General features: G+C 30.8%; 3 protein-coding genes across 3 annotated transcripts; 2 read left to right on the top strand and 1 right to left on the bottom strand.

Annotated features, from left to right (window-relative positions):
• Positions 1–9,674: 9,674 nt before the first annotated feature.
• LOC101213560 lies at positions 9,675–10,872 on the top strand. The gene has a single exon (XM_004152469.3). The coding sequence runs from the start codon at positions 9,896–9,898 to the stop codon at positions 10,727–10,729; it is 834 nt and encodes a 277-aa protein (XP_004152517.1). The 5' UTR covers positions 9,675–9,895; the 3' UTR covers positions 10,730–10,872.
• A 4,737-nt stretch (positions 10,873–15,609) lies between these two features.
• Positions 15,610–17,476, top strand: LOC105436381. Its single transcript, XM_011662056.2, has 5 exons — positions 15,610–16,229; positions 16,385–16,492; positions 16,623–16,730; positions 16,876–17,019; positions 17,401–17,476. Exons 1-5 carry the CDS (start codon positions 15,610–15,612, stop codon positions 17,474–17,476), a joined length of 1,056 nt encoding a protein of 351 aa, XP_011660358.2.
• Positions 17,477–19,292: 1,816 nt separating this feature from the next.
• LOC101211551 lies at positions 19,293–23,268 on the bottom strand. Its single transcript, XM_004152542.3, has 8 exons — positions 22,636–23,268; positions 21,933–22,097; positions 21,724–21,819; positions 21,530–21,631; positions 21,289–21,408; positions 20,897–21,031; positions 20,270–20,590; positions 19,293–19,777 (listed from the first exon to the last, which is right to left on the bottom strand). Exons 1-8 carry the CDS (start codon positions 23,149–23,151, stop codon positions 19,487–19,489), a joined length of 1,746 nt encoding a protein of 581 aa, XP_004152590.1. The 5' UTR covers positions 23,152–23,268; the 3' UTR covers positions 19,293–19,486.
• Positions 23,269–23,922: the final 654 nt, after the last annotated feature.

Below are 23,922 nucleotides of genomic sequence, written 5' to 3'. Positions count from 1 at the left end.
TATTTTAGTCCTTACATTCTTACATTTGAAGATTGATTTAGAGATTCATTATTGGTTACAATTTGTAAGTATAGAATAAAGTTGGGACTGATATTTTAATCTTAGTATTATACCATAAGTCCTCAGTGTAGCTAATCTCTAATTTCTCTCCTTCCACAAGATTGCAAGTGTTTTTAGTGAAGCATGAGACTAAAGAGTTGTTTGGAGGACAGAAATGGAATATAGCGGATCTTAAAATGGATGAAAAAGAGAATTGGATTGAAAACTATAGAGAGTTACATCACAATATCAATTTCTTTATGAGCCCAAGGAGCCCATAAATGTTTGTCACAACTTAAGGTTGATTTCTTTAATGCCCACTTTTGTTTTATTTTATTTTATCTTATATTTCTTTTGCAAATTATTATACCTTAGAAAGTAAAATAACTTAAAAAAAAACAAAGTTGAAAAATCATAAACTAATATATTAACTTTGTTCAGCACAATAAATGAAATACGAAATATTTGAGGTAGAAAATATTTGAACTTTCTACCTCTAAGAGTTATGCTAACAGCTATTATCCTATCTTTTCAGTATCGATCAAGTATTGTTAGGCTACGTTGATTTTAGCTCTCACATTAATTTTTATTTTAAAACTACAATATAAGCATTGTAAAGGTAAAATTGAAAATTCAATAAGAAGAATAGAAAGAATATTTGGATGTATCCATCTATACATTTCATTCTTATCACATCGCAAAAAGGAAAAAAAAAATGAATTTTCAATGTGTCAAATATGATTGGTTAGCTTGACAAGATGCACGAAGTAGAACGTGAAAGAGTATTAGGCCAAATTAAGGATAAAGCCTTGAGAGAAACTAAGGTTTATTAATGGGAAAGATGTTATTGATAATGTTTGGTTTAAATAAAATTAAGAATGAAGAGTAGTGAGTAAGTATTTCTTAGAGTAGGGGTTGGTTTTCACCCTCATTATATGCACACATTGGATTGCTTTTCCAAATGTAGACCTAAATTTTCTTACCCAATAAGATAATATACAAACAATAATTAAAACACTAAGTAATAAAAAGTAACATTTTATTTTATTTTATTTTATTTTTTGTAGTTTAGTTTTGAGTCTAACATGACTTTACAAATTTTAATATTTTTTACCTATTAGATTACATTAATGTGGGATTATTATTTCTATGATTTTCTTTAGAATGAATGATGGGTTTGATGTATGTTTTGGAGTGATTAAAGGTTTAAATTGTCCATGTTAAGAGAAAAATATTTTTTTCATTACATAGACCATATATATTTAATTTCAAATTTATTATTAAGATATAAATTTTGATTTGATGGATTAAAATTCATGTATAAATGTTTACGAAGTCAACAAGAAAGAAATACAAAAGAAAAGGTAAAGAGAGTTCGATATTGAGATATGCAATTCTCTAACATGATAGAGTGGAGAATAGAACTATGAAAATCTCTTTAATGTGTATGATGCATAAAAATTATTATCAAACAATGTCATTAATTATATGCGTCACTTCTTTCATCACGGTTATCAATGATTACCACCATCCTCAGGCAACCAACTTCGACCAAACTATCAACAATCATTTTAGGTGACAACCATCATCATCGGTGATTACCAAATTTTTTTACCCCCTCCAATAATCAACTTCAATAACAACCAACAATGACATCCAATTCTGACGACTAACTCTACCAATCAACTCTAGTGACCACTTTTGTACTCCAATATCTCTTTTCTAAACTAACGACAATCGTTAAAAAACTATAAGATTATTCTAATTCTAATTTATCCACATATGAGAGAATTAAATTGAAAAGAATATATGACAATATTAGGAATTAAAACATTGTATGTAGCCAAAAAAAAAATTAAAAAAGGAAGAAAGAATAAAACTATAGCATCTTCTTTATTGATTCTTTAGACAGCACATGCTTACTAAGACACCTACCCTTATAATATAAAGTAGCTTTCATCATTAGTATATCGACATTTCATCACTTTTATATATTGAGTTTATCCATCATCATATTTCAATATCAATTCTATATATATGCATATATATATATATATATATATATATATATATATATATATAACATCTCTCCTTCACTTATCCCAAATTGCAAAATTAATTAAAGAAAAGACTTCCTATATATGCTTAGCTTTTTACATAACTAACAAACATTGATAATAGTTTATTAGAATCGTCTAAGAAGAATGTGTCGTTGTCGAGTACGGATACGCAAATGATACTTCAATTCTTATATTTATACATACTTTTATTAATTTTGTCATTTTTAAAATAATATATTTAAAGTAAGTGAATGTATGAAATTATTCCAATGGTCTCTCTCTTTTATGACTTAAACCTAATTTACACCAAAACCCCATTCATTGCATTCAATTTTTCTGCCTTTCTTTTCTTTTTTATATTTTATTAATAATAAGAATATTTTATCACTAGTTTATACCATTTTGTTTCTATTTAGTTACTAAATAATTGTAATGTAAGTTCTAGGTCAGAGTTTAGAATTTGGATTCTCGACATTTCCTTTACAATTTAACATCATTTTTACTTGTCTCAAAGGATTATTAGAGAGAAAGTCTTTCCCACCATCAAAGACATGAGTTCTTTCGACATGTTTTGTACCCACTCACATGCGTTATAGAAAAATTTTTAAAATGTCACTTAACATAGGATTACTTTGAGTTAAGTACCGCTTAACTTTGGAATCTCTATGATCGAGTTAGCGAAAAAAAGATGCACTTTGTTGATATAAGTAATAAATTTTAATTCTTTTAAGTTTTTATTAATCTTACTATTTAAAAATACCCAATTAGCTACACTAACCAATATTTCAAAACTCTTCATTTATTATCTTTTTTACTTCTTGACCATTTTTAAATTTGTTTACTATTTTATTCTCAAACTAAAATAATCCACACTCCAAACACACTATTATAACTTAAATTAAAATAATCTTCAAACACAAACTATTATAACTCAACTATAATAATCAACTCCTTACCCAAACATCTTCGGTATATAAGTTATAAAAGACTATCAGTGTCCATTGTTAATAAAAAATTTGTGCAATATCATTACCAATTTACCCTTCCCAACTATTATTTCCAATACAAATAAAAAACAATAATTTCCCCTAGATTCTTTGTAAAGTTAAATTTAAGATATTGAAGAGAAAAAAGTTCTCACAAAAGAGAATAGGCTTAAAAACGTGGGACGTGTACCCTTAAGGGGGACACGTGGCAAATACCCATTACGTGTGTGTTTGGAGATGAAATAACGAACGGATCTCTCTCTTTCCATTTTCCTCTTGCACGTGGCTACCCTTTATTGGTCCATGTTGCGATTATCACAAGGCCGCACTTCAACATCATGCAAATGCATACTCAAACCTCAACCCTCAATCCTCTCTTCTATCGATCTCTCTCTTTGCATTTCCTTTTCTCAATAATACTACACATTACACAACAAACTACTACTACTACTACTAATAATCATAATCATCATAATCAACACTATTTTAATTTGGACATTAATTATTAATTATAAGGTTTAGTGGGCACTTTGCTTATAATGGTATGCCACTTTTGGCCTAATGTGGCATTATTCTCTTATAACCATTCTCTTTAACATTATTCTTTTATTATTTATATATTAACAAATTAAAGTAGCTTCTTTTTAGTGCTCCTTTCCTAGTACTTCTTATGTATTAATAATGATAGTTTAATAATGATAGTTTCATATCAATACTACTACAATTTCATTTTATGCCTGCTTCTTTCAAAACCTATAAATAGGAAAAAGATTATTCTATAAGCATTTGGTTGGCGTTTCTCAAAGTTACTTTAGTTTTTTCTTCTTCTTTTTTTAGTTTAGGGTATGAATAGTAGCAAGTAAAGAAAAATTAAAGTAATAGAATTTGCGATATATTTTAATTGAAGATGCTAAATTTTTCTTTATTTTTAGTCGGTATGGATATTATAATATTGAATAAACTAATTGAAATCAATGTATATACAATTTTTGGGACTAAGTTCGAGCAAAGAATGTGTACTTTCTAGATGGCTATGGATGGAGGTTGTGGGTAATGAAATAACAATTATTTTGAAATTGAGATAATGTTGTTTAATTAAGTAGGGATATACTTTTTATAGAGTCTCGTTAGACGTACAAACATTGACGTGATAATCATGTGACGTCTTTTACCAAAGTTAAAGTTAATTTAAAGCTAATTTCAACCAAGTTAATAATTATTTTAAAATAGAAACAAAACAAAACAATTCTTATTTTTCTAAACTTGGGTCTTCAAATTTTAAAATAAAAAGAAAATTTTTTCTAGAATTTAAAATAAAAAGATCTTAGATAAGACGATAAATTCTTTAGAAACTTTTTTAAGTACGTCTCGAATTGCATAACTTACTCAAATTGTTCAACCACGATTTATTAACAAACGTTTTTTTCTCGTGTAATTGGAGAGGTTGTATTGGATGAGTATCATTTAGATTAATACTTGCATTATTATTTTATTATATGAATAGAACTATTTTTTTTATATGATTATATATTACATATTAAATAAACTTTTTTAGTTCCAACTTTTGTTGATTTTAATATATGCAAAATAGAAGTATAAAACCATTATTTTTAAAATGCTTTTTACGTACAACAATTTGAGGTTCCAAAAGAACATTTCTTTGTGGTAATAAAAATATTAAAAAATTTCTTTTGAAGTACTATGAAAAGATGGTGTGACATTGATTTAAGGGTAAAGTTAGGGAAGCCTTTATCACTTTCTAATTAAGTTGGGTATCTTATCACCTTTTTATAATTATGTCACCCCTTCCACAAAAAGAAAGCACTAAAAAAATTTATTTCAAAATTTGACAAATCTCCCCATATTAATTTATTTATTCTGCCTTAGTGCTATCATAATTATTAATTAAGCAGCTAACTCTCTGTTTAATTATTATTATTTTTTAAGTTATTTATTATCTTGGATGGATTATAATGTATATTTTTCAACTATGGGTTCGATGTTTAAATCTCAACAACCATGGAATGGTTTGAGATAGCCGTGGTTGTTGATCTGTTTGTTAAGGTGTAAATTGTTAAGTTAGGAATTGATAGATTTATTGAGGAAAACTCGTCTGGAAACAAATTTCCAACAGGGACATTGTCGAAAGATATTTGTAACTCTCGATGGTTAGTGTACTATGTCAAGAGATATGAACTTTCCATGATGCATTCATGCATGACCAATATTATATAAAAATCTTTCACTATATAGGTGTGGAATAATCCTACGACTCATATGTTAGTCTGTCAAGGATTTTCTAACGCATATCTTCATTCTTCGTCTTCTATATATTTTGAATGATTAATTTATAGTTGTGATTGTGAAATAAGAAAGTTGGGTGGTTTTCCCACTTTTAACAATGGTTTGGTTTTAAAAGAATCCATTCAACTAAGTTCTTTTTTATTATAGATATCAAAAATGTTAAATTATTCAAAGAACCCAATTTGCGGCTTCGAATATCTATTTGTTTAATCTCTTAATTAATTTTATATATCCAAAAGTTATTCTAAATCCACTTTATACAACTTAAGTTGGTTTGCACATACATAAATTTTGAATTGTTTAGTTTAGTGTTGAAATGAAGCAAAATTGAGGCTGAAATTAAATATCTCACTTTGTAAATACTAAAACAAATTGCTAGAAATAATATATAACTGATCGAATCATGAATTTTGAAATATATTATAATTTTCATTAAAAGAATGCATTATACATTAATTTTTTGGTTGTGGGGGTAAAGATTCAAATTTTAACCTTTTGGTAGAAAAAATTATATGTACCTTAAATTATTTATAAAAATAAAATAAAATTGTACCTCCAATTATACTCATAATTGATGACTTATTTGACTAAACAAAAATTCAATATTATTTTTAGCTAGCTTTTAACTGTGTTAAATTTAATTTAAGTTAACAATATTTGACATATGCACTCCATTAATTATGCAATGAACTAAAAGATAAAAGGAAAATATTTATGTTAGACAATAATAATTCATTACTTAATTACTGATGTATTAGGCATGGCAAAATCCCATTGGTTGCTTGATGTGTTTTGAGGGATCAATAATTGCTGCCTATTATCTACCAAAAATGCAAATTCATTCAAAAACCTCTGAAGAGGACAGTAATAATTCTATTTTTTCAAAATACAATTTAAAGATTATTAAAAGATTTATTGTCTAAATTGAACACATTAATTTTATAGGGAGAACGCTCGTCACGTTACTTTTAGAACTATGGTTAAAAGAAATTAATGCATATTAACAAATGAGTCTCGTCTACGATATCACATCTCCTCTCCTTTGATAAAAACACTATGTAAGAGTTTTTATAATTTTTCAACCACAAACCAACTAGAAAATTTGATTTGATAGTGATTAATTAACCATACAAATTGGATTAACTGTTAACACAAATGAGTTTTATATTTGAAGCTCTTATAATAATTTGTTTTTAATTAGGGCAAATTAAATTAAGCTTCTAGAACATAATCCCTTTAACCAAACTAATTCCTACTTCTTCTTTTTTTATTTTTTTTTGGCTTGGCTTGAATTTTTAATTAATATGTAGATAAATAAATAGATATTGATAGTGAAATTGTAGACTAAAAAGGGTAGGTCAATCTTAGCTGGATTCCCTTCTTCAATAAATTATTGTTATCATTGAGTTTCAATATTATTTGTTCCCTTCCCTTTGCAGCTGGAGGATGATGAGCATCCAAAATTTTACTAACTTTATCCCATGTTTTTTATTTTAATTCAATTTCAATTTTTATTCTAGGTTTACAATTCATTTGTACACATTATTATATCACATATTTAACCAAACTTTTGTTAATACTTTTTTGCATGTTCTTTGTTATTTACAGTATGATTTTTCTCAATCAAAGTAGTGTTAACTTCACTACAAAATTTTAAAAAGATATATATATATATATATATATATATATTTAAATTAAAAATTATTTACAAAATATAGCAAAATTCTAACCATTAGTAAAAAAAGTGAAAAAATAGACAATTAGCAAACATCATTGGAAAAAGGGTTTTTTTCAAAAATTAATAAAAAAACAAACTATTTATACATAAAATCACTAAAACAAAATTTTATCGTATTTCATTTTTTTAAATAGTAAATATTTTATCAAATTTACTATTTTTAACCATTTTTCTTTCATAAAAGTATTTACCATACATATAAATGAGATAGAAAATTCAAACCTTAAGTAATATATGTTAATAAGGATAAAGCTTATAAATAAATAAATAAAATGACAAAATATTATTTGTAGCCTCATACTTTAAAGTTTGATAATACAAAAAACAAAATAATATGTGAAAGATAATTCATAAGGTATAGAAAAACCCTACATACAACAATTTTTTTAGATTTAATAAAACTACAAAAAAAAAAAAAAAACTAAAATTGAACGACTCAAAATAATATTTTAACATAAAAATAAAAAGTATAAACGTTGGTAGAAAAAGTATTAAGAAATAAGAAGTAGTTTGGGTATACCATGTGACATCAATTTGTAGCCAAATAATATAATACATATGGTTCCCTATTCTACAAGTTCTTTCTATTTCTAATTAGAATTTTGTTTTGACATATAGTCCCATAAATGGAATAAAATCACAAAATAGAATCAATTTAATTGAATTTTAGGAAAGTTTGCCAATTTCAGTCAATTTTTGGCCATTAATTGAAATTGGAAATACATACATACATATATTTATATATAATATATATAGTGGAAATATAGGGGTATTTTGGGGAATTTGACATTTAATTTGATCCAATCAAAGGGGACAGAGAAACATAAAACAAAAGACTTAGGAGTGAATTTTAATTATTATTTATTTATGCTTTCAACAACCAATCAAATTCGAGCTGAAGCCATCACATCAATACATGTGAAAAAAAGATGTGGAGTGAGATCTGACCGTCCAGTTGTCGAATATTGATTAGTTGTTATTTATGGAAATTTCAAATCTCTCGGGCCTCGTTTCTATCCGCTTCCTATTGGTCCACGCGTTAAACCACCTCAATCTCCCTTCCCCAAAATGTACACCTCATCCCCCCTCGATTTTTGAGATCACCCTTCTTTAATTAAAACTAAAATTAATTCCTTCTTTCTAAATTAATTATTAATGCCTTTAATTGCTTCATACTATTCATACGCATTAGATCCAATACTCTTTGGTTCACTACACATTTTCAAATTTACAATATTGTTTAAATTTTATTTAAATTAAACAATCACGTATAGTTAGAGAATTTTTAGAACTTTTATCCGTTTCAACATTAGCATAAAAGCTTGAGGGTATAATTGTGATTATCGGTTACCATACATACCCTAAGGGTACTTTTTTACAATTTTAGTTTGTTTCAAATTTAAAAGTTTAGAGATGCGGTGTAAGACTTTTAAAACTATCTTTAATAAGAGTGTATGCATGAATGACATCTCTTAAACGGTAATAGGTCGTCAAACTTCTACGTTTCTTTGTTAAAACGTCTTGGAAACGATATTTCTAGCTTTTTCAAAGTTTGTTCACGCGGTTTGTTAATTATGAACTATTGTTGATGGAAACGCGCAAAGAAATATGGGAATGTTATGATATATTAGGTATTAATTTAAATGGAATGAGAAATGATGGTAAGTATGACTTTGAATGATTTTAAGTGGAATAAATTAAAATTTTAAAAGTAGAATAAGATAGTTTGAAGATGAAGAGTTTGAAAGTTCCTGCCGTTGGATTCCACAAAATGATTCGGGTAATTAGTATAATTGGTTGGATTAGTTAAAATAATAAATATACACCACAAAAATTTCACTTCACTTCAAAACTCATTCTTACTTGGAAAAAAAAGAAGTTGGATAACAATCAAGCTTAATTATAAAATTTTGAAATTCAACTACTAAAGTTAATATAACTAAATAAATTAGTGAGTTTTTTTGTTTTATTTTTCATCTTCCATGAACAACTCCACAAAAACTTTTTATTAGAATTATCTCAAATATTTCATTCTATTTAAAAAACAACAATCTTCTAACTTTTTCATTTATTTATTTATTTATATCTTTTAGTTCTAACATGTTAATACTAATTTAAATTACTATGAAAAGATTGTTAATTAGAAGTGTAAGATGATACAACATTAATTAAAATTTGAAAAACATAACTAGCATTGATGATGATGTAAATGATTTTAGCAATATTTTTTTCATGTAAAAATAAATAAGAACAACAACCCTAAACTTGTACACACATTAAACATATCACCTATATATTTAACATAATTAAAACTATAGAAAAAGTTAGATGAAAAAATATGGAATACTTGAGAAAAGAGTATACATAGGTGAGTGAGAGAGAGAGAGAGAGAGATGGGGGGGTTACGTGGGTGGCTTTCGGCTTCTATACCCTACACTCCTCCGTTTCTTATTGGTCAATAGGTAGGGCCCAATTATAATCCAACTTCCCATGGCCCCACTCATTTCCAAAATTGAAAAGAAAGAAAAATAGAAAAATGTTTGGTTTTTAAAAAACGCCACGTTTCTCGTTTTCTCGTCCAATCGCCAAGCTGCGCTGTTCGAAGCTATGCTTTCAACGTGTTCTGTACAATTACGTGTCCCAATCGCCGCTTGTTATAAATCTCCGCTCTTTCTTCTTCATTTTTTCCTCACTTCACACCATTTCTTCTATCTCTCATTTCCCTCATCTTTCTATCTCCACCGTTTCTTATCCTTGCTTTCCCATCAATGGACGCTAACGGAAGAGGTGGTTGCTGCATCGCTCGATATGTTGGCCCTTCACATGACATGTCTAAAGTCGACCGTATAATGCTCAGATTCCGCCCCATTGCTCCGAAGCCGGCGGTTTCTTCTGGATCTGCTTCTGCCGATTCCACTCCGGAGAAATCTGAGGTTACTGGAAGAGTTGGTAGGGGGAAGAAGAGGTGTAATAGGGACACCGGAACTAAGCGGTGCAATAACAGAAGGAAGAAGAGTAGTGTTGGAAACGATGCCGTTTTGGGTTCTTCGGTGGTTACGACGTTACCGCTTTTACCGGAGATGCCTGATTGTGTGAAGAGAGAAGGAAGAAACGCGCCGGTTTGGTTGAGTTTCGAGGGAGTGAAAGAGGATCGGACGGTGGTGTCGTCGGCGGTAGCGGTGCCGCAGGCGGTGAGGATGGTGGCTTCGTCGGTGATAGTGGAGCGCGTGGCAGAGATCACGTGGGGAGAAGGGGAGGAGTTGGGGTGTACGGATGAGGAGAGGAGGAGGAATCTAGAGAGGGACACATGTCCTGGGTTTATATCCGACGGTGGAGGGAAGGTGACGTGGACGAACGAAGCGTATAGGGAGATGGTGGGAGGTACGGCAGGGGATGCAGTGAGGATTTGGTTGGAGTTGAAGGAGACAACGGAGGAGTGGTGGCCGGCGTTCACTTGTAGGGTTAAAGTTCAGTACCGGAGCCGGTGGGGTAAGGAGAAGAGCTCGTTGACGGCGCCGTGTGATGCTTGGAGAATGGACGGAGGTGGGTTTGCTTGGAGACTCGATGTGAAGGCTGCGCTCAGTCTGGGGTTGTGCCGATAATGAGTCGGTTGCGATGGTTCGATCGGCTCAGTTTAATGTATTTTTATTAAGAGAATTGTGAATAGAGAGGGTTTCGTTAGGGTTCAGATTTTAATTTCTTTTTTTTTTTTCATTACATTTTCTAGAATCATCTTTTTTTTTCACTTCCCTCTCTTTGTAAATATTTGCTTTTTTCTTTAAAAAAAATATAATTTCAGAACTAAATGTTGATTTTTGAAGGAAAAAAAAGTGCAATCAAATTGTGTTCGATATTTATTTAGTTATGGTAATTCTTACTTAATCAATAAGAAAGGATAGAGAAATAGATGGAAAATTATAGTATACATAAGAGAATTTGGTTTGTTAGATGAGTAAGAAGTTAATGTGAAAAATATATAGAAGAAAGGGGTGTTTATAAAAACTCTATAAAACGATTATCCAATCATTTCTTATTTCTATTGAACTAATTAAGTTTGCTGTTAAGAGAGAAAAAATATATTTAGTCAAAGAATTTAGTGCTTTTACGACTATTTAATTTTGTTGCCACTTAACACTTCAATAATTAAATTAAGAAATGTTTATTTTTATATCAAAATTCCATTTATTATTTCATTACAAAAATGAAAAAAGAGAAACAAAACATATTTTTCTCCAACAATGTTTCGTTCTCTCTATCGTTCACTTATAAAAATAAATTTATTGCTCTATTTCTTTTCTCCCTACATTTATTGGTCTATTTCATTTTCTCTTATAACTTCATGTTCTAATAAAAAAAATTATTTTCTAATAAAAAGAATATATTTTCAAAATAAAGAAATTGTATTGAATTAATGACAATTTTTTTTTATATAGAAAAACCAGCTCATGTCAATTTGACAAAGGCAAAGGTAGGTGTAATCAAACCAACTTTGAAAAGGTAAATCACACCAAGTTTACCAAGTTCTGTTATAATAATACATTATCGTTGAGCACTTATAATACTGTTCCTATCTGTTATTGTAAATATGATTGAGTTTGTTATTGTTGACTCCATAAATGACAAAATTTATAAAAATATTCCTATCTGTTCAAAGCGAGATCACAGTAAATTACTATTTCTAACTATAGCTTAATATATACGCATAACCACCACAAATACGCATAACCACCACAAATATTAGTAGAATAGTGTATATGCGAGTAATAATATATACGCATAACCACAAATAGTAATAATATATACGCATAACCACAAATATTAGTAGAATAGTGTATATGCGAGTAATAGTAAAATTTTGAATTATACAATAATAAAAGCTAATATATTTTTATTATTATTTACTTTGAATTCTACAATGATAAAAACTAATATATTTTTATTATTATTTACCAAGGTGAGAAACATATCTATCTAATCTAATTTTTTTTATATATTTTAATATTTTAATCAAATGTACTATTTTTGACAATTTTCTAATCTTACTCCATAATAGATTATGATATTTTAAATTTTTATTTTAAAACAGAAACCAAATTAGGATTAAGTTGATTTAGGATTAAGTTGATTTAAAGTGGTAGAAGATATCTTTGTACATAGGTATTTGTTTTTTCTTTCTCATTACAAATTTAGATTGATCCAACTAAAAGTGAGTAGAGGTGAAAATGAAATTACAAACTTTTTTTTTTTTTTTTTTTGCATTTGTTATCATTTTAATCTCTGCTTATGCTCCACTCTTACCTAACATGCAAGACTTTAGAGCCTTATCCATTAAGTGGGCATAAGTTTATATTTTTAGACAATCATATATATAGTAATCACTTCTTAATTAAGACAATTAATGAGTTTCAAACTTTATAGCTTTCATTAAATAACTTGATCAACAAATTAAAGAGTGACTAAGGTCCAAGATTCGGGCTTTTTTTCTCTAGTGGAGAACTTAATTAAGTAAATAATATAACATACTTTTTGTTGATTGGTGAACTCAACCCATTCAAAATTCCTATAATATTTATCCTTAATGATAAAGGGAAGAAGCTTGAGATGGTGAAGATATAAAATAAAACATATGTTTTGTAACACACCATATAATAATCTATATATATTAAAGATTGGAATAAAAAAGGACATTTTCTTTTTCGTTTCTTTCTAAATTTAATTGATGGCCTCCATTCCTCTTTGGGGTTTTAAACATATTAAATTATAGTGAGTTTGGGTGTAATCATTGAATATTGTAGTGTGTTTTAATCTAAATTATAAACTCTTTCATTCATTAAGAAGATTCGACTATTTATACAATATTGAATTTGAATTTGATTTCTTTTTCCAAATTTATTAAGAATTTGAAGTAATAATATGTGTAATGTATCTAACAACCCAAATTTAGAGAGAGAGAACCCCATATGTTGAAGGAATCTGCCTTAATAAGAATTTGAAAGTCTTGGGGTTGAGTCATAATAATAATGATATTCCTCGTTGCACCAATGCATGGGGGATTATGCAAGTTGCAACATCAAGGCTACTCCAATAATAATAATGCAAATCTGAATCAATAATCAAATGGGTTTGAGTAAGAAGTAGATTTGAAATGCTTATTGTAGGAGTTAAAAGCGTAATTAAAATTGAGTTTTCCAGTTTGGGAACCACAAACTCTTCATGAATAATGTGTAAACTAATTAAAATTCTTTCAACCAAACACCTATTTTGGGGTTTTACCTCAACGAAATGGAAGCAGCAGTGATGAGAGAGAACGAGAGTGATGGAGTCGAAGCTAGGGAGGTGTGAGGAAAGAAAGAAATTAAATGAACAGAAACAAAGATCATAATGAAGTAGCAAATTGGTGAATGGTGTGGTCTTGATGGGGTTGCAGCTGCTGTGGCAAACCAATTCATGGGTCTTCTTTAATTAGAGATCAGAGTTGTTGCCGCCGGTGATCATATGTACACAATTTCGGTGCCAACCTCCACCATTAGTTTGCTGCTGGTGGCACCACCACCTACAGACGACCCTTCTAATAATTCTCCCTGAGCATGTGCTGCCTAACCTCGTGCTTCAATTTTAATATTTAATATTTAATCTTTAAACAAATTTAAGTATTCTAAAGATTTTTGCATAGGTTGAAAGAATATTAATACTACTCTCTTTATAAATAATATATTTAAAAAATAAAATAACTTAAACCATTACGATAAAATGAAACCAAAGGGTATAAAAGGATAAAATAAATCATTAATACTACTCTCTTTATTCATAACTCTGAGTTCTCTAAGAGCGGTTGATCTCTCTCCTTTGCGCACTTCCTTCCACATCGATTCTCCACTCTCGCCGGCCTTCCTCCACCACCGCTTCTTCTCAATAGGTAACTTACCTTTCCTCTCACTTTCATTTTTTCCGTTTCACCTTCGAACCATTTCTGTAAACTTTTTGTTTGATTTTTCTTTCCCGCGCTATTTTTTAAAAATAAATTTCTTTACCGCCATTTTATTTGGTATTGTTTGCTTTCCCGCCATTTTATTTTATTATTTTCTTTCCCACCCTTTCATCCATTCCTTACATATTAGTCTTTGTTTAGTTTAGCTTTATGACTGTGATCATGATATACAGTGTTGTAAATCAGTTAGATCAACCCATATTTTCTAGTTGATTGAGTTAGCAACTCAAATAACCCTAATAATATTTCCAATCAAGTCCTTAAAATATGAGTTGAATTTTAAACTAATCCAACCCAACTTATACAATATCACTTTTATATTAGTGTTTTGAAGATCACTTTTATCCTTTTTCACATTGAAGAGTCTTGGGTCTAATTCTTCTAGATACAGTAAGCATATCTTGAACAACACACTGATTAAAAGTCGATACTGGTGGCTTAATATCATGAATAGCCCCATGATTTTCAGCTTCCAGCATATAAGTGGTAAAAGTTTGTTTGCTCATCCAAGCTCTCAAAGGGCCTAGGGACAACTGATGCACTCCACAAAGTTAATGTCATTGAATCTGTCTTTGATATAAGCAACCACTGATAAATTTTCGGTAACCTGAGATTCAATAGGACAGGAAAGTCGAGTATGAGATGAATATTGGTAGAATTTAATTAAGTGGGGAGGAATCAAATTATTGTTTCTCAAAGTATTACACCCGAGGAACTCTTTAAACAATCAATAGACTTAACATTTAAAGGAATAAGAAAACTTTTGATGGCACACACCCAAGTTAAAAAAAATACGCACCATTTGCAAAGAGCCAAGCTGCAACATTCCAAAAGGAAGAAAGGGCACCAACAGAATAGTTTGCAAATGAATACTTGATCTTTTAGTTGAGAACTATTCAAATGTGTTAAATCATCGTTATACATTTGACCCAAAAGTTTAAGCTAAAGGATGAAGTTAAATTTAATATTATATCATTTAACACTTGATCAGTGTGTGGACTTCAAATATGTAGAAGGCTAAACAAGTAAAAATCAATATATAGTTTGAATAAGATAAAAATTAGGAAAAGCATAAAAGAGTGAATTTTGTTGGGAACTCGAACGTTTGAGACACATCAATTTTGTTGGAAAAAGCATAAACACAAAAGATGTGTAACATTTTGAAACTTAATGACTAAATAGAAACTAAAACTTATAATGTGACAAAAAAAAAAGGTTTGAGAGTCAAATTTGTAATTTAAAAAGTAAATTAAGTAGAATTTTGTAGAAATCTTATCTTTTAGTTTAGTTTTAAAAATAATTTAGTTTGTTTAGTAAAAATAATTGTTTGTTATATACTTTTTTATTTGTGTATAATTCATTAAAATATTCAAAAGGGTAGCTCCTTCTCAGTATACTCTCTCTTTCTGTCTTCTTTTCTTTTCCCTTCACTGATCCTCTCTTTATATTCATTTCCCTAAAACCTTTTTTTCTTTGTTTCATTTATCGAACAGGATGGATCCGAGCCTGATTCCCGTGGGTTACGTCTTTTGTCCCACGGAGGAAGAACTGTTGGGTTACTATCTCTACAGCAAAGTTTTGGGAGAACAAGCTTCTCCACTTGTGTTGCCGGTGATCGATCTTTACACCCAAGAGCCCTCTCAAATATGGCAACAATGTAGAGGGGTTGATAATAAAGATATCTATTTCTTCACTACTCTCCAAAAAAAGAAATCTCGTATCATCCGAAAGGTTGGTTCTAATGGTGGCACTTGGAGCGGTGAGAACAAACCTCAACAAGTATTTTCTTCAACTATTGATAATCTCCTCCTTGGCACCATGAAACGGTTTCGATATGAGAAATCTCAAGTAAAAGAGGATTGTACATGGATTATGTATGAGTATACCCTCAATCCATTTATCGTACCAGAAGGGTTGGTGCATGATTCCTATGTGCTTTGTATGATTCGGAAAAAGATAGTCAAATCAGAAAAAATGGTCATGGCCTCAAACAAAAGACAAGCATCAAATAATAATTGGCCAATGACAAGTATGCATGTAGATAATCAGAACCACAAACGCATGAAATTACAAGAGGAAGCTGTGGTTGATTGCATCGATGCTACTATTGGATGGTAAGTACAATTTTAAGAAATTTTGATCGTTAAAAATTATTTTTTATTATATTTTGTTCATGTCTAACTAACAAGTATATGTTAATTTTGTTGATGCATTTTTTTCACAATGCATGTTCTTAAATTAACTTTTTTTTTATTTATTTTTATCATAGTCCAACAACACAAATGACATCATGTTTTCAAAGTTTATCAAATGTTGCATCGAATGAAGCTGTGGATGACTTGCAGCATGAAGATTGCATCAATGTTCATACTGAATGGTACGTACAATTTTAATTAATTTTGATCGTTAAAAGTTATTTTTAATTATCATGTTTAACAAGTACATGTTAATTTTGTTGATGCATTTTTTTAAAAATACATGTTCCTAAACTATTTTTCTTCTCATAGTCCAACAACACAAATGGAATCATGTTTTCAAGCTATATCAAATGTTGCATCCAATGAAGCCATGGTTGAGTTACATAACGAATGTTGCATCAATACTCCTATTGAATGGTCAGTACGATTTTAATTAATTTTGATCGTTAAAGTTATTCTTATTTATATTTTGTTCATGTCTAACGAGTACATGTTAATTTTATTATGCATTTCTTTTAACGATGCATGTTTTTAAACTTTTTTTTTTTTTGTTTTCTCATAGTTCAACCACACAAAAAGAATCATGTTTTCAAGATTTATCAAATGGTTACTTATTATTTGCAAACGAGAATGAGAATGAAATTGAACCATGCAACAACGGGGAACTACCAAACGTTGAAGATGGTTTGAATTATGACAATGAGTGGTATTTCAGACTATGATCACCAACTACATCGTAGATATGTATTGCACATATATATGTGAGTTTGAACACCTTCAAATTAATTGTTGTTATTATTTTACACTTAGTATGTTCTTAATCACCGTCAACATTTTTTTACTTGATTTAATCATGATGATATAAACCGACCAAACATTAAATTATTAATTAGATTTTAATTCAATAACTATGATGTAATTTTAATATTTTTTCCAACCTTTTCCCAATGCATTGGAATTTTATTGAGAGGTTATTTAAGTCCTAGTTTGTAGGTCGTTTAAGAAAGTTTTTGACAATTGTAGTTTTAGACTTTTCTTTATATAGAAATTGAGTCTTATTGCCATTTTTTTGCAATTCTTGATTCAGGTTGGCATGTCAAGAACATTCAGCTAAGTTTGATCACCTTGCTTGTGGAGTATTTGAACTTGGGGTGAGGAACTAGTTCTCTTTGTAATATATTCAAATCTAACTAATTTTCTTGCTTGGTTGTTATCAAAATGATTTAGAGTTTTTTAATTTGATATTAGGGATTCACTAATTGAATTCAAAATTCTGCAGATTTGGTCGCTTGGTTTTTGGCATCACATCCTCGCCTTCAACGTGGAGCATGTCAAATCAATTAGTCTTCTTTTTCTATTTTATCTTAGTGTATATGACATGTACTGGAAGTCCGTTGATTATAGTTCATAAAGCACATATGTAAATGACTATGACAATGTAGGTTACAATTTGATATTCAATATATATTTGTTGGGATAAGTTAGATGATGAGGGTGCTAAGGATTGTGCCAATCTGATTGGGATGTCTGGGTGCACCTACTGATTTCTTATCACCAATAATTAATTTTTGTATAAATAATTAGTTTTTGTTACATCGAATTCACTTCAATATATCCTTTCATTACATTGTGAAAGCAAATGAATGTTGATTGGTTTCCTTTGTGTATCCTTGCCTACAAATTCCTTCACAGGGAACATTCCTTTTCCATTAGCAAACCCCAAGAATTTATAGATATTGTCTTTAGAATCAAATTTTCTTTCAAGCTTCATTCCATAAACATTTGGTAATCTAAGTGAGCCATCTCAATTCACAGTTAAAGACAACAACTGAGGTGGCAAAATTCCTCCGAGTTTAACCAACTGTGATCGTCTCACCATTTTTTATATCAGAAAACGGGTTAATTGGGAACTTACCCGATGAAATCTTTAGCTTTAAAACTCTTTTAATATTCGATCTTTCATTCAACAATTCACCGTACATGTTAGTTTTGTTGATACATATATCTTTTTTAACGATGCATGTTCTTAAACTATTTTTTTTTCTCATAGTCCAACAACACAAATGGAATCATGTTTTCAAGGTTGATAGCTCGTGCATCTCTGTAATGTGTTACAATGTGTAGTATGTTATATTGTCCAAATTCCAATTAAAATATTGTTACATTTAAGAACCTGAAGATTAAATTTAAATCAAACTTAGAACTAAAGAGTTTATAAATGCATAACACTTTAGAACATATAGTATTAGAAGTTTTGTGGGCTCACGAATGTTGTTTTGTTCAGTTCTCTTCTCGGTGGAATGACGTGACAAAAAGATAGTGTTTAAAGGAAGTTTCTTAAAGAATATTCTATCGGCACTCGGATTTTTTTTTCCTTATTGTTATTATTCTTTCCTTGTTGGTGAAGATTTGTTTTCGGACTAACCTTATTTGTATGATTGATTGGGTGCTCATTTCAGTTGTGTGCAAAAAAGTGAGAGTAGTGTTTTCTGCAGCTATTGTCATATGAGAAAAAACGGTGAATAGACTTGATTGAAGTTATGTCGATCGACTTATTTTGTTGGACCAACAACTTGTAAGTTATCTTTTGATAATGTGATTAGATTTTTGTTTTCTTTGATGTCGGAGGTTAAAACTTTCTTGGCAATTTTCTTTTTTATTACTTTGAATTAAGATCAAGTAAAATGGATTGAGTTAGTTTTATATAAAATTATAACTAATATAGAAACAATTGGAGAGAACATATACACTAAATTCTACTTCAGTTTAGTAGTGAGCATGATAGGTAAAGTAAAAAACTGAGTCGAATAGCAGTTTGAAAAAGTTTTGAATAAAGAAATTTTAGAAAGTATTTTAGAGTTAAATCAACCGATCAATCTTTTTTACTTGACAGTCGGTCAGACTACCATAGTCGGCTTGATGACGATTTGATCGACAACTAATTATCACCCCTACTTCAATCTAATCTAAAAGAGCCAATTACATCAAGAAGAAAATTCTTATAATGCCTAAATTTATAACTTAACTAAATAGAATTCTAATTTACAACTCGCCAACGCATAAAACTTGCACTATTGATTTTGATTCCCCATCTCAAAGGTTCGTTTCTCCGCCTCACACATTGTGGGAAGACAAAAAAAGAAGAAAAAAATTATGTGAAGAAATTAAAGGGCCTATAGAAATAGACGATTACAAAGCAAGAGACCACTGCAGGTGACTTTGTGCTGTTGCTTCCATCTTTCTAAGAGGAAATCTTCACTGCTTGGACGCTTTAAATATTCGTCTATATCGAACCGAGTTTCTCTTGATTCCGAATAGGATTGGTTCTGATACTTACCAAGTCCTTTGAATCTACTTCCATTATCTTCAACAACTTTCCCAGAAAGGCCAATCGTAACTCCAGGGCTCCAACTCCCTTGGCTGCTACCAGAATGATTGCATAGATCTTGTGCATTGCTTGTATCCTACGACAAAAATCCCAACTTCTTAAGGTTACACGTAAACAATCTTAATAATTGACTAGTAGTGTGTTCATTTTCAATGCGTGTTGAATCCTTGAACACTCTGATACTTGTTGGGCATGTATCGAACGCTTGTTAGTGCAAAAGATGTGTTAGACATGCATGGAGCACTTGTTAAGTAGATTAAAAGAATATATATATATATATGACAATAAGAATAAAAAGCACTTGTTTACTTTGAATTTTCTTCTGGTATAAAAATGTATATTTTAATTAAAATGTCACTGTCCTGTCCGTCTCTTGTATCTGTATCCATGCATCTTACTTCTCATTGATAAGAAATGATCTGACAGAAACTATCTAACAACAAGTGGAAGTGAAGATTTGAACCTCGAACTCTTGGTCAAGGTGTCTTAATCAGTTTAGATACTCAGGTTGACTCACAGAAAATATCAAGCATTTTAGCTTTTAGATGGCGTGTAAATTAGATGTTACCTGATTTACATCCCATGGAAAAGTTTGCGGAGTTGTAGGTGGTTCGAACATGTTCTTTCGAGGATAAGGTGTAGCATCATTACTGGTTTCCCACTGCAACCATGGAAGTAGGACACCATCCATTCCAGGAGGCACATATCTGCTGGCTGCTGGAATTTTGAAATTTGGTTTTACTTTTCCCCCTAAAGAAGAACTAGTGTCGCTCCTATCGCCATCAAGAGATGAAATATCTGTGTCTTCGACATTGGAAATGAAGTCCTCAATGTATTTTTCAGCCTCCTCGCTCAATCGTTTAGACATCCTACTTCTATCTTTGCTCCTCTGAAAAATAGAAACAGAAGTCATTATCAACATTACACATTAGAAAGAGAAACCAACTCATTTCAGGAGGTTAAATGTTTCCAGGTTAAGGAAGAAATAGGTGAATAGCCCAATTAATCTAAATTATAATTAAAACTGTAAAACGATGCTGTAAGAGTCTAAGTCTGTGTCCCTGGCATTGTCCAAAATTGATTGAGATAAAAAGTGCATTAATAATGATTACTAAATGTCCATGTTCCTAGGTGATAACAGTCATTTAAGACATCTTGCCTCGGTATTTTGTCAAAGTAAATAAGAATCAATCACCTTTCTGGTCCGTGAGGAGTTATCTGCAACAACATTCTTCAGATCAGGAGGCAAATTTTTAACCATCTTTGCAAGATCTTGACCACGTTGCTTCTCCATCACCATCTTACCCAATGAATCTCTACGCTTCTCTGGCTGTCATTGTAGACATAGATTTTTTGTAACCATCAGAACATATAATGATTTAATCAATGGATATCAGATCTTATACTAGAAAAACCGGAGAAGAAAATGTCTGATAAGTGGGTGTGGAAGAGAAGCGAAAGTAGATGAACATCCATAAGACCACGACTCGCAATAGAAATTTCCAGCTGATGTCAGGACAGATCTGATACTGATTTAAATTATAGAAAACATCAGATGAATCACAAGAAAAACAAATGTATCCTTACCTGTTCTTGTTTTGCTGAATAATTTCTTGTAAATGGAGATGTATGGTGACGAACACCAGAATCACTTGAAAGCAAGTCATCACTGAAAGTTTCAACCGACGAATTTCTGTTCACCATTTCCTGTATTATCAGGAAAGAGTTGTGATGAAGTTTAGATAAACATTTAGGATAAGTTGATCAAAATAAAATTTTATTTACTACTGAGAGTAGAACTTGAAACAATGGGAAGGATCTCACACACCTGCTCAAGTTCCACCCTTATCTCTTCCACAGCATGCCTAAGTTCTTTCCGCATTGCTTCATACAACCCATTGTCAACAACACCCCCATTGGCCTGCTTTGCCTGAAAAATATGACGTAAACCCAGATATGTAATGGATGAAAAAAGTCTCAAATTTGGTGTTTGCAACTTTCATATATCACAGAGCAACAGACCTTTCTTGCATAAATTGATCGCATGGTCTTCTCGATTACACTATTACCGAAGGAAGCATCCTTCCCTTCATCATCAGTTAGAACTGAAGAATGGCTCTGTAATAGGAATTGGTCATATAAGGGTGGAAACCACATAATGCAAACCCTCCTACCCATCCCCAGCCACTAATGAATACAATAGACGGTAATTAAAAAGAAGAAGAGCTTACTGAATAGCCATCATGGCACTTAAAATCATTCTGGCTAAGAGATCTTCGCAATGTTGGTCTACGGCTCGAGTCATCAGTCTTGTGGGATATTGGTTTCTGTTTATTTCCAATACCAAAGCTCTTTTCTTTGACACGAGTTCCAGAACTCTGAGATCGATCGTCACTCTGTGATGGAATGGAATCAACATTTTTCATGGGGTTAGTATAAAAAATTTCCACCATATCCATCAACTCACAAAGTTATCAACACCTAATTGCAATAGCACCAACTCGAATCCACATGGAAATAGGAAATTGATAACATGAAGAAGAAGCAAACGCAGCAAACACTGGATATCGGCCTCCATTTTTTCTATGAATACAATATTTTCCTCAAAGAAAAATTAGAACTGCTTTAGTGATTTATTCTTAGGTAACAAATATACCCTTCTAACAAGAAATAATACAGCGGGATCCCAATGTAGTTCAAAAGCTTAGCATTTCTATATAATTTTTAGAACTCAAGCATTCACAGTATACATAGAAAACTCTTTCCCTTTTCCGTTAAAAATCACTTATAATTAATTAAGAGTTCCCCAATATGAACCTTTTATAGGAATATAAATTCAATTCTTCTTCCGATCTTCAAAACCGAATTCATATCCGCGCAATAGCTTAGTAGAAAAAGTATTCCAAACCGGAGAAAATGGAACATATTATTCACCTCCGAATCGCTAATCTGGTAACGAACCACCGAGAGAGAGCGTCTTCTCCTTGAATTACTTTCAGGAACCACTTTCCCCCCAGAAACACTAGAACCACCTCTTCCTTTGTTCTCACAACCACCGCCACTAGTTTTACCGCCACCGTGTCTCGAAACCGACCTCCCTCGCCTATTCGAAGCCACAGAAGAATTCATAGCACCACTCAACTCAGAGCTTCTCGCAGCAGACCGCCCTCGATCAGTAGAACCAAAGAATTCGACCGCTAAATCATCGAGACTGATCTCAGGGAACCCCGAGCCTCTGGAAGTGTTGACAAACCTACCACGAGGAGCTGGTGAAGCCTCACCGAAGACCTTGTCAATGGGAGAGGACGGCAGAGGGTGGGAAAAGCGGCTAAGACTTCGAGAACGGCGGTGAAAGGAAGTACGATTAGAGGAAGCGGAGTCATCATTTGAAGGAACAGATGCTCCGATCGGGGTCCTCTTGGTGGTGGATTTGAAAGCAGAGGAGGCCATTGATAGTAAACCAAAATCAAAGGAACATAGTTGAAGAATTTGAAATTTGAAACTCAGCCATTTTCTGAGGAGTCAAAGAGAATTCCATTGAAGGTCTTTGGTGAAGGAGAGAGAGAGAAGAGGTATATATATACATTTATATGTAACGTGATTTGGCGGAGAGATCGAAATTATATGAAATTTGAATTATTAATGTTATTATTATTTAAATTTGGGAATTAAATGTGGTAGGCTGTACTATGGTCCACCGTGGCGCCTCAATGTAATAAAAGGAAACGTATGGAATTTAATTTTTAACCCTAAATTTATTTTTTTGTTTTTTTTAAACCAAATTTTAAATTTCAAACTTTCTTTTCTTTGGTTTTTTTTTGTTATGAAACACTTCTCTTAGTTTTACTTGTGCTCATTTACTCAAAATTAGTACAAATTTTCACTAATTCAATCATTATTTTTACAAACAAGAAAAAAAAAATCAAACTAAATCTCTATCTTAATATTTACTAATATCATTTTAGAAAATCAATTATGAAACTTCTTATTTTCTAGGTAAATCTACTTGAAGAGAAAGAAATGACAATCATAATTTGCTTCTTTGTTAAGGATGATAGAGAAAATATTACAATAAAACAATTACGAAAAGTAAGAGACATTAACAAAATTAATGTTCTCAATGAAACTTGAAATGTTCAAAAAATGAGTTCACACAATTAACGAAGTTGATAGTTTTCGAATTGAACAACTAACGAAAGGTTTGAGACTGTTTTTCAACTT

The sequence above is a fragment of the Cucumis sativus genome, chromosome 1 (assembly GCF_000004075.3).
Source record: "Cucumis sativus cultivar 9930 chromosome 1, Cucumber_9930_V3, whole genome shotgun sequence".
Classification (NCBI taxonomy): Eukaryota; Viridiplantae; Streptophyta; class Magnoliopsida; order Cucurbitales; family Cucurbitaceae; genus Cucumis; species Cucumis sativus.
This window is presented reverse-complemented; position numbering and strand designations above follow the sequence as displayed.